The 16,990-nt window shown below is 46.6% G+C and overlaps 1 protein-coding gene across 6 annotated transcripts in view; it reads left to right on the forward strand.

Annotated features, from left to right (window-relative positions):
• Positions 1 to 16,990, forward strand: part of NDST1 (N-deacetylase and N-sulfotransferase 1) — a 73,910-nt gene that overhangs the window by 51,795 nt on the left and 5,125 nt on the right. For all 6 annotated transcript variants that reach the window (XM_060093654.1, XM_060093653.1, XM_060093652.1 and 3 more), the window contains 7 exons: positions 1,345 to 1,527; positions 2,457 to 2,553; positions 3,774 to 3,897; positions 5,824 to 5,998; positions 8,659 to 8,829; positions 9,494 to 9,603; positions 11,313 to 11,415. In XM_060093654.1, the coding sequence (XP_059949637.1) occupies positions 1,345 to 1,527; positions 2,457 to 2,553; positions 3,774 to 3,897; positions 5,824 to 5,998; positions 8,659 to 8,829; positions 9,494 to 9,603; positions 11,313 to 11,415 (963 nt within the window). The remainder of the gene's footprint in view (positions 1 to 1,344; positions 1,528 to 2,456; positions 2,554 to 3,773; positions 3,898 to 5,823; positions 5,999 to 8,658; positions 8,830 to 9,493; positions 9,604 to 11,312; positions 11,416 to 16,990) is intronic.

The raw sequence follows: 16,990 nt of genomic DNA on the forward strand, positions 1-16,990 counted from the left end.
GAAGCCCATGAGCAGTCTTTTTGTCCCTTTTATAATCTTGCACTTCCATAAAATAGTGTTGGCACTTTTTTAAAAAATAAATTTGTTTATTTATTTATTTATTTATTTTTGGCTGCGTTGGGTCTTCGTTTTTGCACACGGGTTTTCTCTGATTGCAGTGAGCGGGGGCTACTCTTCGTTGTGGTGCGTGGGCTTCTCATCGTGGTGGCTTCTCTTGTTGCGGAGCACGGGCTCTAGGCACACGGGCTTCAGTAGTTGCAGCATGCAGGCTCAGTAGTTGTGGCTCACAGGCTCTAGAGTGCAGGCTCGGTAGTTGTGGCGCACGGGCTTAGTTGCTCTGCGGCATGTGGGATCTTCCCAGACCAGGGCTCGAACCCATGTCCCCTGCACTGGCAGGTGGATTCTTAACTACTGCACCACCAAGGAAGTCCCTTTTTTTTATTTTTATTTTTTTTGCGGTACGCGGGCCTCTCACTGTTGTGGCCTCTCCCGTTGCGGAGCACAGGCTCCGGATGCGCAGGTTCAGCGGCCATGGCTCACGGGCCCAGCCGCTCCACGGCATGTGGAATCTTCCCGGACCAGGGCACGAACCCGTGTCCCCTGCATTGGCAGGCAGACTCTCAACCACTGCGCCACCAAGGAAGCCCCCCCTTTTTTTTAACTTGTTATTTTGTTTGTTTGTTTATTTTTTTTAATTTTTGAATTTAATTTTTTTTTATACAGCAAGTTCTTATTAGTCTGCACCATCAGGGAAGTCCATTAGTGTTGGCATTTTTGTCTGTGTTCTTTTTCCAGTCTTTGTGTGTGTGTATAAATATATAAATATTGTATAAATATACATAGTAAACTGAATCTGTTAAGCTATATATTAAACTATATATCTACATAGATAGATAGATAGATAGTTTAAAAAGCACTATATATATAGTTCAGCTGAACTTTCTGGGTCTCTCTTTCCTTATCTGTAAAATGGAAATAATCATCCATGCTTTAATAATATTAGATAGATATCAAGTGGTAGTGTTATCAGCTTTATGGGGTAACCGTGTACCCCTTATCTTCCATGCACCCCCTCACCCTCCTGCCAAAAAGGTAGAAAAGAGCACCCATATGACTGCACAGGAGGTCAGCTTCCCCTTTCAGGTGTCAGACCAGATTCACCTGGCTGTACCTAGCCCAAGCTCACACGGTGAGTTTATTGATGGCCCCGGTGAACCTTGGACTGGTCATTGAGCGCGGCCCTACAAGCTCAAGCAAGACCAGAGGGTCAGAAGTGGGGTGAAGGTAGTGAAAGGGGCTCAGAGGCTGACTGGCCCTGCCTCGCATCTTCCCTCCCCGGAGCAGATTAGCATCTTCATGACGCACCTGTCCAACTACGGGAACGACCGCCTGGGCCTGTACACCTTCAAGCACCTGGTGCGTTTCCTGCACTCTTGGACCAACCTCCGGCTGCAGACACTGCCCCCAGTGCAGCTGGCCCAGAAGTACTTCCAGATCTTCTCTGAGGAGAAGGACCCGCTCTGGCAGGTGGGTGGGATGGGTGGCCTGGGTGCCTCATTGCAGGGATGGAAGGCCTACCACCCACGGGCATGCACCCCAGGTATGGTCTCAGGGACTCAGTCCTCAGGTCCTCATGCTCTCTCAAGTGTAAACTCAGGTGCACACTTGCTCACCAGCGTGGGCATGCTTGCTTGTTCTTGTGCACACTAGACCTTCCACGCAGACATATGTGCATACATACTCACAGCCTCTGAAAAACAGCACCACAGAACTGTAGGTGAACACAGTGTAAACAAGTGTGGAAAGCAGCTGCCCTGCCTGGCATGTACCTTCTCACTCCAGCAGGCTCTGAACATGGGAAAGGGGACTGATCAGAGGGCTTGGAGGACAGTTCTTGGGGAAGTTGCCCCAGGGCGCTGTAAAAAACTGGAAGCAGAAGCTGGAATTGCTGGTCTCAGGGGTCCACAAACCATGGCTTGTGATCCAGTCTGGCCTGCAGTCTGTTTTTGTAAATAAAGTTTTATTGGAACGTGGCCACACTCATTCTTGTATGTACCATCTGTGGCTGCTTTCAAGCTACAACAGCAGAGTTGAGTAGTTGCAACAGACCGGATAGTACCCAAGCCTAAAATACAATATTTACTAAACATTTCAAAAGATTTACTAAACTTTATAGAGAAAGTTTGCTGACCTCTTGCTGAACTTTTAAATTCAACAATAGGAGCTCATGAGCCAAGTGTTGTGCTGAGCATTTTACTAGGCTATGTCTGGGAGCGTGAGACTGACTAGAAATGGTCGCTGCCTGCCAGCCGTTCAGTGTCCCAAGATGGGGATGTGACAAGGGCACATGCAGTTACACTTGTCATTCAGGGCTGTAAGAGCCACATATCCATGTGCAGTGGGAGTCCAGTGTCCATTCTTGGGCACCCCTGACATCTCTTCCCTTGTTGTTTTAGGATCCCTGTGAAGACAAACGCCATAAAGACATCTGGTCCAAGGAGAAGACATGTGACCGCTTCCCAAAGCTCCTCATCATTGGCCCCCAGAAAACAGGCAGGTCTTTCCATTCTTGACCAGCCTCCCCCAGTGCCTGCTCTCTCAGCCACAGAATTCTGGGGGCCACCATGCCCTAGTCCCACTCCCCAGGAATCTGCCCCCTCTTTGCCAGGAAGTGAGAGTGAAGCTGGGGTGAACATGAAATGCCCATCAGTGTGGAGGTGGGAAGAGGATAGAGGTTGGGCACTGGATTCTCCTATCTGTCCTGAACCACAGCCTCAGGGAGCTCTCCCTGTGTCCTGCTGCGAGTCTCAGAGTAAAATCAGAGAAGCCCAGATCAGCTACTCTGCATGTTGGAGCAGTGCCAGGTAAAACTGGTTCAGAGCAAAGAAGACTGTGATCAATTAGTCATGTCTGCCAGAGGTGCAGGAGGGAGCAGAGGAGAGAGGTTGCTAAGTATTTACCGTGCGCACCGTATGGCACGGACGGGTGCTCCCATGTTACAGACAAAGCACTCAAGGCTCAGAGAGGTTAAGTGATTTCCCTCACACGTTTAGTTGGGAAATGGCGGATCCAGGTCTGGAACCCTGGTCTCTGTGACCCCAAAACTTAGACTCTTGATCACCAAACTCTGTAGTCTCCTTCTCTTCTGGAACCTCTCATTATAGCATATTAACTGTAGACTCACATGTAGGAAAGGAACGAAATCTCTAAAGGAGGGGGTCGGTCCTGTACTCTCAATTAGGGGAGGGAGTATGAGTGAAGGAAGGGTACCCAAAGAGGAGGCATCTGAGCCAGATTTCTTAGCCCTTCAAGAATTTCATATCAGCACACTGGAGAGTCTGGAACTCCCTTGTCCTTGAGTTCCTCCCAAGTGCCAGAGAGCACAGAGGCCCAGAGCCAGAGGGACCAACAGAAACCGTCTAATTCCTGGATTATGAGGAGACAGTAATCAAGTGGACATGACTGCTAGAGTACAGTGGTGAGAGGATTCTGAGGCCAAGTCTTTGTTTAGTGATGGAAGAATGTCGTGATGGATCAGTGATGTCTGCAGTGGATGCAGGAGTTGGCGTGCCCACATGCAAGCCATGTATTTGCCCATCCTTAGTATGATTCCTTCATGGTAGAGATGAGGAAACTAAACCCAGAGAAGGGAAGGGACTTTTCCAGTATCTCCCAGTGAGTAATGGAGAGCCAGGACCAGAACCCAGAATTTCAGACTCCATCTTTGTGTTGGGGTGCTGGGCCCAGGTCTCACCTACCTTCCCTCCCCGCAGGCACCACGGCCCTCTACCTGTTCCTGGGCATGCACCCCGACCTCAGCAGCAACTACCCCAGCTCCGAGACCTTTGAGGAGATCCAGTTTTTTAATGGTCACAACTATCACAAAGGCATCGACTGGTGAGTGGGCCTTTCTGTCAACAGTGGGATGGGATGGTTGCCATGGAGTCTGCCCAGGAGGAGGTCTGCTGTGGCCACAGCAGGAAGCAGCTGGCGCTCGCTTACACACAGCTAATTCCTGTAAACGGACAAAACACAGTGACCCTTGAGTCATGATTCTGGAGCCTGGTCACAGATGGGATAGTTGATGAGGAAGCCCTTTGCCCCTTTACATTATTGCCTGGGCTCTGAGAATACTAGAAATCAGAGTGCAGCCCCTCCCTCGCCTGCACAGAAACACCCTGAGTCCCAGAAGAGAAGAGGGACATGCCCGAGGTCCCGAGAGCTGGGGCTGAAATCTAAGGGTTCTGACCCGAAGGCTGGCCCTTCCCACTGTGGATGGCTGACTGTGGAGCAGGAGGTGTTCTTGTGAGCCCTTCAGAGGTGGCTCTCTAGCCTTCAGGGAGTCTTCCGGGGAGGTGGTTGAAATTGCAGATTCTCACCAGAACCTGTCACCAGCGGTTGTAACACATGTATTACTCCTGTTTATTATTTTTATGTCAGTGATTTACCTTCATAGAGATATCATGGGCACTCTTCTGTTTGTGTTGTGGTATTTTTCTGTGTGTGTTTCCATCAGTCTCTTTCTGGCTGTCTATCTTTCAGTCAACCAGTCATCTGTCTGTCAAGCTTCCTGTCTATTTCTCACTCCAATATTGCCACAATCTCTTACCTGAAACCCACTGTAGCCAGATGCATTATTGAATGTCATCTCTTTCCAGATTTAGAGAGACACGGTATATTTAACAGCACCTTCACCAAGGTCTGGGGCGGTGCCCATTAGCAAATACATTAATATATCTGTAGCAAAGTATGTGAATATTTATGCCAAGTAAGATTCATAAGTCAGGTTTTGCTGCCAAATGTCTTTGCTACAAACTTAGGAAAAAAGCTTCTTTCTCATGGCTTTCTCCATTTAGGTGTAACAAACAATGGATTGTGGGTGTAAAAATGCTATTTTGTAAAGAAAATTCAGAGATGTGAGAGCGCTAGCAGTTTCTCGGCTCCATTCTCAAGATTTTGATTTTGTTTGTAGGGATGCAGAGATCTCACAAGCCCCCAGGTGATTCTGATTCCTGATAAAGGGGTCCCCTGGGATCACCTAAGAGAAACCGTATCTCACAGGATAGAGTAGGGATCCTACATCCTTAACTAGGGTAGGCTTTGTGGGTTTTGGTTCCCACAAACCCCTGAAGTTGTACCTCTATTTTGCCTCAGTAGGTGCTCCTGGGAGGGTCTGAGTGTTCACTTAGTTTTCTGAGGGACCCTCAACCTGCAGGTGATCTCAAAGGACTGGTGTGGACAGTCACTCTGGGTGGGACGTGGGAGGTTCATCTGGGAAGCTATCAGGTTCACCCGTATGAGGCCAGGGAGGGGGTGTGGGTGGCAGGAGGTGAACCCCGTCCCCGTCTTGTCTCCTGGTCCACAGTAGCAGCTTAGAAAGCACCATCAGAGGTCAGTCTGGAGGCAGCACAGGGCGTCCCTCCCCTCAGTGCTGGCGTCCCCGGGTCAGAGGCATCCCCGCTTGCCCCCTAGCGGCAGTGAGAGTTAGGGCCCTGCCTGTTTCACTCTGGGACCATCCCATTTAGGATGGAAAGATGCAGCCCCCTTCCCATACCCTGCCACCCATACCACACCCACAAGTCTTCACATCCTCCTGACCCCAGAGTCTCCCCCAAAAAGGAATGAATTCATAAAAGGGAGACTACCAAGTGACCACTCCTTCTAGGACCCCTGCCAGAAGTGAGTCCTTGTTTGACTGAGAGCCATGTGCCTGCTTGCTTTCTCAAATTCCACCCCCAGCCACCGCGGCCCTCCCAGCTGCATCCCTCAGGCCCCTTCATCCTGGGTCTTGCCTGTGAGCCCTCCTCTCTGGGCTTCCTGCAGGTACATGGAGTTCTTCCCTATCCCCTCCAACACCACCTCTGACTTCTACTTTGAGAAAAGCGCCAACTACTTTGATTCGGAAGTGGCTCCCCGGCGGGCGGCTGCCCTGTTACCCAAGGCCAAGGTCTTGACCATCCTCATCAACCCAGCAGACCGAGCCTATTCCTGGTACCAGGTGAGCCGGGGTGGGGCCCTGGGTGGGGGTACGGGCTCTGTCTACTGCTCAGCCACCAATAAATACCAGCAAATATTTATTTATTTATTTATTTATTTATTTATTTATTTATTTATTTATTTTTTATTTATTTATTTTTGGCTGTGTTGGGTCTTCATTGTGGTGCACGGGCTTCTCATTGCAGTGGCTTCTCTTGTTGCGGAGCACGGGCTCTAGGCGCGCAGGCTCAGTAATTGTGGTGCACGGGCTTAGTTGCTCCGCGGCATGTGGGATCTTCCCGGACCAGGGCTCGAACCCGTGTCCCCTGCATTGGCAGGTGGATTCTTAACCCCTGGGCCACCAGGGAAGTCCCTCAGCAAATATTTATTATGCGCCTCCTTTGTGCCAGCCCTCAGTAGGCTCCTGGAATGCCGTGGTGGGTAAGAATGGTCCCACCTCCACTGCACTCTAGCCCAGAGGAGAAGCCAGGCAGAAATCCATGTTGAATACCAGCCAAGTTACCTGCTCACCCTCTCAGCTTCGTCTGGGGACCTGCCTGTGACTCTGACACCAACAAGAGGTGGAGACTGGTTCCATCTTGATGAAGCCTAGATTTGGTGAACAGTGATCTGGGCTCATACTAACTGTGGCCTCCTTACTGGGCACGGGGTGGGAGGGGGGTGGGAAATCAGAGAAGGACAAGACACAGGACCTGCCATTCTTAGTGGAGAATGCAAATGCCCGATCAGGTAAGGAAGTTACGTGGACTACAGTTTGTGCTAGAGAGTGTGACTCCTAGTTCCTACTTGACTATGTAAGAACTAGAATTTTCTTTAATTTCAATGACCTGACTGAATTTTTTCTGAACATCATTCCACTGGGCTTACAGGAAAGCTTAGACGTTGGCCTTTTGGGGGTTTCCTCCCCTGCCTGCCAGTCTTCCTGGGATTATGCCAGTGCCAGGGTGTGGGGCTTCCTCGTCTAGAGCTGATCCAGGAAGGCCCCTCTAGGTCTGGCCACCCTCTGAGCCTCCTCTCTGGGGCCTCATTGTGGCCACAGGCTGGCAGGAGGCAGGTGCAGACCCTCTTTGCTCCCTGTTCCCACAGACCTCTCTCTCCCCTCTCACTCCCGAAGCCTGGGGACCCTCCTCATCTGGTGGGCAGTCTCTCTCTCCCACTTGCTTCTCTAGGACTTTCTGTCTATACCTCAGTATTCTCCTTCCCTCTGGGCTTTGTCTTTGGGGGAATAAAGGCCACTTCTCTTTTCTGCTCTGCCGAGTGCCCCCCAGCTCCTGGCAATGAGCAGAGATTGGCTGTCTGCTCTTACCGGGGGAAGGAAAGAGGAAGGAGAAGGCTGTAGAGGGAAAGCGGCCCTGGCTGATGTCTGTCCCCATTCTGTTCTAATGCTCCTGCTCTACATCTTCACCTCATTGGAGCGTCACGGCAGTTTTCTAGAGGGTAGAGGGCTTTGTGCATGTCCCCTCTCACAGATGAGAAGACCAAGGTTCAGCAAGCCAGGTGACTAGCTCAAGTTCATGTGCTGCCATTTTGAACCCAGCTCCTCCAGGTCTAAGACCCTGTTCTTTCTTCTGTCCATGGTCGAGGCGGGATAAGGAGAAGGGGGACTAATTCCTACCTGGAGGATCCAGGAAGGTGCTGGAGGGAGAAGAAGGACAGTGGCCTGCCTCAGAGGGGAGGTCAGGAGGGGGAGCTGTTATGCACCATTATTGCACCTCCACCACCCGAGCTCTGAGTGATCCTCAGTGGAGGTGTTAGGGGCTCATGAGGGTTACTCCTGGTGGACAGGTTCCTGATCTCTGGACTTGGGAATTATGCAGATGCCGACTGCCCGTGGCATTATTTTAAGTGGTTCAAACCTGGTGTTTTCCCCTTTCCAATTCTTTCCCAATCCTTCTGTCTTAGACTGCTTGGACTGCCATAGCAAAATATTATAGGTTGGGTGGCTTAAACAACAGAATTTTTTTCTCACGGTTCTGGAGCCTAGAAATCTAAGTCCAAGATCAAGGTGACAGTTGGTTTGGTTCCTGGTGAGAGCTCTCTTCCTGGCTTTTAGACATCCACCTTCTGTGTCCTCACATGGCAGAGCAAGCGAGCGAACTCTTTGGTGCCTCTTCTTAGAAGGGCACCAATCCCATCACAGGGGCCCCACCCTCCTGCCTGTATCAGGGCCTGTAGCAGACATTTGTATCTGCCTGGTGTTTGAGAACATTGCTTTATTTTTATTGTATTTATGAATGATTACCTTTATATATGACAACTGATTCTAGTTTTCTATTTATGGAGGCAGTATTGAGTTTTATTTTGAAATACATTTACGTGAATAAGAAAGATGATTCAACGTAAAGAAACTTATGTTGACTTGTCACATACAGGTGGTTTGTGGATATGGCAGAAATCACAGAAGTGGTGTGAAGCAACCAGCATTTGGAAGCTCTGATCTAGTCCAACTCCCATCTCTCAAAGATGGGGAAACTAGGGCTTCCAGGGGCTATGACTTCCCTGAAGTCAAAGGGTAATGACAGGTAGAACCAGAACTTGAACCCAGGGCTCCTGGTTCCAGCTCAGGGTCTTCTGGCTGCCTCCTGGTTTCTGTCCCACAAAAGCCTCTTCCTTTGGTCCCTCCACGTGACATGCTGACCCTCTCTCTGCCCTTGTCTGCAGCACCAGCGAGCCCATGATGACCCAGTAGCCCTGAAGTACACCTTCCACGAGGTGATCACAGCTGCGCCCGATGCATCCTTGAAACTGCGCGCCCTCCAGAACCGCTGCCTGGTCCCCGGCTGGTATGCCACCCACATCGAGCGCTGGCTCAGCGCCTTTCATGCCAACCAGGTAGCTGCCTGTCCCTGACCCTCGGGAGGGCAATCACAGCCCTGGCTCTGGGTGGTTAGCAGAAAGCCTCAAAATCTCTTTTACCAGTTACAGGGCCAGACATGGTGTCATTGGAGAGTTAGATCTTTGGGGTCTTCAAAGGTTTCAGTCTTGTTTATCCCAAGCCCTTGTCCCATCACAACAGGCTCTTTATCCCTAAGGGGACCCAGAAAGCTCTGGGATAGGCCCCTGGGAGTGAGGGAGACAGGCGTATGTGACAGAGGGAGAGCCTGGTTGCAGAGGTAGATGGGGCCAGATTGCTGAGGCATTTTAGGGAAACCCTTGGAGGATTTAGGCAGGAGAGTGACATGTGGTCCAGAAACTTGGAGAGAGGCAGAGAGAGGGGGTGTCATAGGGATATGAGGGGCAGGCAGGGTTTTGCCGATAGCCTAAACCCTAGGAGAGGATGGCATCGGTCAGAGGAAGCTGGCAGAAAGCAGGGAGTTAGACTGCCCAGGACTGAGGCATGGGGGCACCTCCCATCCACAGGTGGAGGAAGAAGCAGTCTACAGAGTGTGGGGTCCCCAATTTATAACCATGCCTGCTGACCCAGAAGACTGGGGGCCTGTTTGCCACTGGAGTGAAAACAGGTTCAGATCACACTCTCCTTTTTCTTTTCTTCCAGATTCTGGTCTTGGATGGCAAACTGCTGCGAACGGAACCTGCCAAAGTGATGGACACAGTGCAAAAGTTCCTTGGGGTGACGAACACCATTGACTACCACAAAACCTTGGCGTGAGTGTTACCTTGGCCTTTCAACAGGGGGATGTCCTGAGCAGGTACCTGGGCCCAAAAGCCAAAGGCTTGAATGATTAGGAGAAAAACACAGATTAGTCAGCAAATGTGAGAAAGTACGCATGTCCCTGATGGCAGTTTAGCAGGAAAGTTAATAGGACTTGAGTCATATTAATAAAGATATTGACTCAAGAAAAAGTGAGGTGATGACTCTGGTCAGTCCTACACCTGGGGTGTTCTTTTCACTCTGGGCTGAACATTTTTAGAGTGTTTTACCTAAGTAAGTTAGACCAGCAATGAGCAATTCCAATTCCCACAAGGGTTTCTTGTCATTAGATTATGACTTAAATATAATTTAAGGAAAAAGATACTATAAATATTGTCATTGACTAATCATTCCCATCACTCAAAACCCAGTGCAAGTGCACTGAGAACGCTGTCCCAAGATGGATAAGTGCCAGCCTATGTTGAGGGGCTCAGGGCTGGGGAGAGGCTGTCTCCTAGGGTGTATCATGGACAGGTGACACACTCATCTGAATGAGGGAGTCTGAAGAGAAGGAGAAATAGTCACCTTCCCCAGCTACCTTCTTAGGAAAGCCCTTCAGCAAGAATATTCCCTTCTCCTTACTTTGGAAGTTGAAAACGGAAGGTGGAAAACGGTAGTCAGTCCTTCCCTTTGAGGGTAGAAAGGAGCAGCAGCTCCAGGTATGGCTGTGGCAGTAGAGATGCCTGGGTTAGGATCCCAGACATCTTCTTTAACTGTGGGCCTTGGACATGTGTCTCAGTTCCTTCAAGCCTCACTTTCCTTCTCCGTAAGTTGGGGATAAAGGTAATAATTCCTACCTCCGGAGGATCACTGTCTTGAATGAAAGCATGTGGGTGGGGCTCTTGGCTCAGTGCCCAGGATGTACTAATCTCAGTAAATGATAGCTACTCTCCTCATCATCATCATCGCCACCATTACCATCACATGTGCCTACCCTGGGACCCATTCAAAAGTCCCTGTCTCCCTCCCCTGCCAAATGTGAACTCTGTTTTCCTTCTGTCCTCATGCCCGAGAACCTCCTAATGGTTCCTGATCTGGGACTGAATTCTGATGCCATTATGCCTCTCTTCCCCATGACAGCATCAGATCTCCTCTCCCCAAAATACCTTTGAAGGTCCAGCATGACTTCAATTCTGAAGGCAGTCTTACTCTATCATTTCTGAAATTTATTTAAAAAAAAACAACTTTCCAGTGATACACATGCTTAAATGCAACCGTAGATACAGCATTTCTTGATAAAGATCGAATTTATTATAAAAAGCAAAAGAACCTCCACTAAACATTTTTCCCCCTACTGGGTTCTCACCCCTGAGTTGGAGAGTGCTAAGAGGATCCCCAGAATAAGGAAGGATGAGAAGTGTTCATGTTAGGGACTTGCTGCAGGAACTGAGCCTGCCCAGTCCGGAGAAGAGAGATCTCAGAGCGTGCGGCCTGCCTTCTGCTGGGAAGAGGGGGCAGGTGTGTTTAGTGGAGCCCAGAGCCAAAGCTTGGGCAAACAGATGCAAATATCAGTTCCACAAACCAGAGTGTGCCTATGGGAGTGGATCCTGTGATTTTCTAGCAGGCTCTGCCATTCCTGAGGTCTGTGAACATTGCCTGAAGTGGGAAGGGGCTGGGCTGGGCCGGGCCAGCTCCCATCCACAGCCTTTCCCCACCTTCACAGGTTTGATCCAAAGAAAGGATTTTGGTGCCAGCTGCTCGAAGGAGGAAAAACCAAGTGTCTAGGCAAAAGCAAGGGCCGGAAATACCCAGAGATGGACTTGGATGTAAGTAGCAGACCTGCTGCCTGCGGCAGGGGAATAAATGATGGGGGTCCCTGTACTGGAGGGAGTCTTCTCTTTACCTGACACCCAGCACTCAATGGCCTTGGCATTTCTTGGGTGGTGTTCTTAACAGGAGGAAATGTGGGCTAGGGGATACAGTGGATCAGAATTGATTTAGTCAAATGAGTATTCCTTCTACAAGGGCTGAATGCTATGGGGCTTTGAGAATGAATCAGACCTGTTCTTTGCCTTCAAGGAGCTCCTAGTCTAGGAGGGAAATGAGTCACATGTGCCAATAAGTAGAATACTAGGGAGGAAGTGTTTTGTGTAGTTAGGTATGAACAAGTGCTGTGAGACTTCAGAACAAGGACATGCCACTTGAAGTTGGATGGGTAAGAAGGCTTCTCAGATGAGGTGGTGGGGGGGGTGGAGGGGTGTCTCTCGAGTTGGGCCTGGAAGGATGGGGTAGTATTTGGACCTATGGCATGGAAGGATAAGGCATTCTTGTAGGAGAGGATGGCATGTATAAGGATATAGGGGAAAGGGCACACACTGTGACTGGTTACGTTTCCCTTTTTTTTCCATTACCCCTTGATAATTTTTTAAAAACTGAAGTATAGTTGATTTATAATATTGTGGTAGTTTCAGGTGCACAGCAAAGTGATTCAGTGATATATATATTTTTTCAGATTATTTTCCATTATAGGTTATTACAAGATACTGAATATTGTTCCCTGTGGTATACAGTAAATTCTTGTTGCTTATCTGTTTTATATATAGCAGTATACCTGTTAATCCCATACTCCTAATTTGTCCCTCCCCTCTCCCTTTCCCCTTTGGTAATCATAAGTTTGTTTTCTGAGTCTGTTTTGTAAATAGATTTATTCTTTAGATTCCACATATAAGTGTTATCATACGGTATTTGTCTTTGTCTGACTTCACTTAGTATGATATTCTCTAGGTCCATCCACATTGCTGCAAATGGCAATATTTCATTCTTCTTTATGGCTGAGTAATATTTTATAGTGTATATATATATACCACATCTTCTTTATCTGTTCATCTGTTGATGGACACTTAGATTGCTTCCACATCTTGACTATTGTAAAGAGTGCTGCTATGAAATTGGGGTGCATGTATCTTTTCAAATAGAGTTTTTTGTCTTTTCTGGATATATGCCCAGGAGGAGGATTGTTAGATCATATTGTATAGATCTAGTTTTAGTTTTTTAAGGAACTTCCATACTGTTTTCCATAGTGGTTGCACCAATTTACATTCCCACCAACAGTGTAGGAGGGTTCCCTTTTCTCCACACCCTCTCCAGCATTTATGGTCTGGAGATTTTTGATTTTGGCCATTCTGACCAGTGTGAGGTGGTACTCATTGTAGTTTTAATTTGCATTTCTCTAATAATTAGTGATGTTGAACGTCTTTTCATGTGCCTGTTGGCCATCTGTATGTCCTCTTTGGAGAACTGTCTCTTTAGGTCTTCTGCACTACTCCTTTTTTAAAAAAATATTTTATTTTTATTTATTTGGCTGTGCCTGGTCTTAGTTGCAGCACGCAGGATCTTTAGTTGCAGCATGCGGGATTTTTTTTGTTTTTAGCTGTAGCATGTGGGATCTAGTTTCCTGACCGGGGATCGAACCTGGGGCTTCCTGCACTGGGAGCGCAGAGTCTTAGCCACTGGACCACCAGGGAAGTCCCGTTCTGCCCGTTTTTTGATTGGATTGTTTGTTTTTTTTGATACTGAGTTGTATGAGCTGTTTGAGTTGTATGAGCTGTTTGTATATTTTGGAAATTACGCCCTGTTGGTCACATCGTTTGCAAATATTTTTTCATTTTGTCGATGGTTTTCTTTGCTGTGCAAAAGCTTTTAAGTTTTCCTAGGTTCTATTTTTTTTTTTTTTTTTTTTGTGGTACGCGGGCCTCTCACTGCTGCAGCCTCTCCCGCTGCGGAGCACAGGCTCTGGACGCACAGGCCCAGTGGCCATGGCCCACGGGCCCAGCCGCTCCACGGCACGCGGGATCCCCCCGGACTGGGGCATGAACCCGCGTTGCCTGCATTGGCAGGCATACTCATAACCACTGCGCCACCAGGGAAGCCCTATTTGTTTATTTTTGCTTTTATTTCTTCTTTTGCCTTGGGAGACTGACTGAAGAAAACATTGCTATGATTTATGCCAGGGAATATTTTGCCTATGTTACTTTTCTGGGAGTTTTATGGTGTCATGTCTTACATTTAGGTCTGTATATCATTTTGAGTTTGTTTTTATATGTGGTATGAGAGAGTGTTCTAATATGTTTCCCTTTTTTTAAAACTTTTATATTGGAGTACAGTTGATGAACAATGTTGTGTTAGTTTCAGGTGTACAGCAAAGTGATTCAGTTATACATATGCATGTATCTATTCTTTTTCAAATTCATTTCACATTTAGGTTATTACAGAATATTGAGCATAGTTACCTGTACTGTACAGTAGGTCCTTGTTGGTCATCTATTTTAAATACAGTAGTGTGTATATGTCAATCCCAAACTCCCCATTTATCCTCCCCACCCCCTCCACCTTTCCCCTTTGGTAACCATAAGTTTGTTTTCTAAGTCTGTAAGTCTGTTTCTGTTCTGTAAATAAGTTCATTTTTATGATGATTTTGCATATAAGTGATATGATATTTGTCTTTCTGTCTGACTGACTTCACTTAGTATGAGAATCTCCAGGTCCATCCATGGTGCTGCAAATGGCATTATTTCATTCTTTTTTATGGTTGAGTAATATCCATTGTGCATATATACCACATCTTCTTTATCCAGTCATCTATTGATGGACACTTAGGTCACTTCTATGTCTTGGCTATTGTAAATAGTGCTGCAGGGACTTCCCTGGTGGCGCAGTGGTTAAGAATTTGCCTGCCAATGCAGGGAACACGAGTTAGAGCCCTGGTCCGGGAAGATCTCACATGCCGCGGAGCAACTAAGCCCGTGTGCCACAACTACTGAGCCTGTGCTCTAGAGCCTACGAGCCACAACTACTGAAGCCCACGCACCTAGAGCCCATGCTCCACAACAAGAGAAGCCACCGCAATGAGAAGCCTGTGCACCACAACAAAGAGTAGCCCCCTCTGGCCGCAACTAGAGAAAGCCCGTGTGCAGCAACAAAGACCCAATGCAGCCAAAAATAAATAAATTTAAAAAAAATTAGTGCTGCGGTGAACATTGGGGTGCATGTATCCTTTTGAACCATGGTTTTCTCCAAATATATGCCCAGGAGTGGGATTGCTGGGTCATATGGTAGTTCTATTTTTAGTTTTTTAAGGAACTGCCATACTGTTCTCCACAGTGGCTGTACCAATTTACATTCCCACCAGTAGTGTAGGAGGGTTCCCTTTTCTCCACAGCCTTTCCAGCATTTGTCATTTGTAGATATTTTAATGATGGCCATTTTGACTGGTGTGAGGGGCTATCTCATTGTAGTTTTGATTTGCATTTCTCTAATAATTAGCAATGTTGAGCATCTTTTCATGTGCCTCTGGCCATCTGTATGTCTTCTTTGGAGAAACGTCTATTTATGTCTTCTGCCCAGTTTTTGATTGGGTTGTTTTGATATTGAGCTGCATGGGCTGTTTATATATTTTGGAGATTAATCCCTTGTTGGTTGCTTCATTTGCAAATATTTTCTCCCATTCTGAGGGTTGTCTTTTTGTTTTGTTTATGGTTTCATTTGCTGTGCAAAAGCTTTTGAGTTTAATTGGTTCCCATTTGTTTATTTTTGGTTTTATTTTCATTACTCTAGGAGGTGGGTCAAAAAAGATCTTGCTGCGATTTATGTCAGAGTGTTCTGCCTATGTTTTCCTCTAAGAGTTTTATAGTATCCGGCCTTACATCTAGGTATTTTATTCTTTTTGATGCGATAGTAAATGGGATTGTTTCCTTAATTTCTCTTTCTGATCTTTCATTGTTTGTTAGTTTATAGGAATGTAAGAGATTTCTGTGTATTAATTTTGTATCCTGCAACTTTATCGAATTCATTGATGAGGTCTAGTAGTTTTCTGGCAGCATCTTTAGGATTTTCTGCGTATAGTATCATGTCATCTGCAAACAGTAACAGTTTTACTTCTTCTTTTCCAATGTGGATTCCTTTTATTTCTTCTTTTTCTCTAATTGCCGTGGCTAGGACTTCTAAAAACTATGTTGAATAATAATGGTGAGAGCGGACATCCTTGTCTTGTTCCTGATCTTAGAGGAAATGCTTTCAGCTTTGCACCGTTGAGAATGTTTGTTAGCTGTAGGTTTTTCATATATGGACTTTATTATGTTAAGGTAGGTTCCTTCTATGCCCACTTTCTGGAGAGTTTTTAATCATAAATGGGTGTTGCATTTTGTCAAAAGCTTTTTCTGCATCTATTGAGATGATCACATGGTTTTTATTCTTCAAGTTGTTAATATGGTGTATCACATTGATTTGCAGATATTGAAAAATCCTTGCATCCCTGGGATAAATCCCACTTGATCATGGTGTATGCTCCTTTAAATGTATTGTTGGATTCAGTTTGCTAGTATTTTGTTGAGGATAAAGATCAGAGCAGAAATAAATAGAGATGAAAACAATAGCAAAGATCAATAAAACTAAAAGCTGGTTCTTTGAGAAGATACACAAAATTGATAAACCTTCAGCCAGACTCACCAAGAAAAAAAGGAGGGCTTCCCTGGTGGCGCAGTGGTTAAGAATCCACCTGCCAATGCAGGAGACATGGGTTCAAGCCCTGGTCCGGGAAGATCCCACATGCTGTGGACCAACGAAGCCCATGCTCCGCAACTACTGAAGCCCAGGCACCTAGAGCTAGTGCTCCACAACAAGAGAAGGCACTGCAATGAGAAGCCCGTGCACAAAGAAGAGTAGCCCCGGCTCGCTACAACTAGAGACAGCCCGCGCACAGCAACGAAGACCCAACACAGCCAAAAACAAAAAATAAAATAAATAAGTTTTTTTAAAAAAGAGAGAGGACTCAAATCAATAAAATTAGAAATGAAAAAGGAGACGTAACAACTGACACCACAGAAATACAAAGGATCATAAGAGACTATGACAAGCACCTATAGGCCAATAAAATGGACAACCTAGAAAAAATGGACAAATTCTTAGCAAGGTGCAATCTTCCAAGACTGAACCAGAAAGAAATAGAAAATATGATCAGACCAATCAAAAATACTGAAATTGAAACTATGATTGATTAAAAATCTTCCAACAAACAAAAGTCCAGGACCAGATGGCTTCACAGGTGAATTCTATCAAACATTTAGAGAAGTTAACACCTATCCTTCTGAAACTCTTCCAAAAAATTACATAGGAACACTCCCAAACTCATTCTATGAGGCCACCATCACCCTGATACCAAAACCAGACAAAGATACCACAAAAAAAGGAAATTACAGGCCAGTATCACTAGTGAACATAGATGCAAAAATCCTCAACAAAATACTATGTTTCCCTTTTCTTGTTTGCTCCTGGTTTTAATTCTCTCTCTCTTCTCCCTATCAATCAATCACAAGAATTTTGACCTTGTGTGCTGTATTTTGGTGC

Source organism: Mesoplodon densirostris, chromosome 3 (genome assembly GCF_025265405.1).
Source record: "Mesoplodon densirostris isolate mMesDen1 chromosome 3, mMesDen1 primary haplotype, whole genome shotgun sequence".
Taxonomy (NCBI): domain Eukaryota; kingdom Metazoa; phylum Chordata; class Mammalia; order Artiodactyla; family Ziphiidae; genus Mesoplodon; species Mesoplodon densirostris.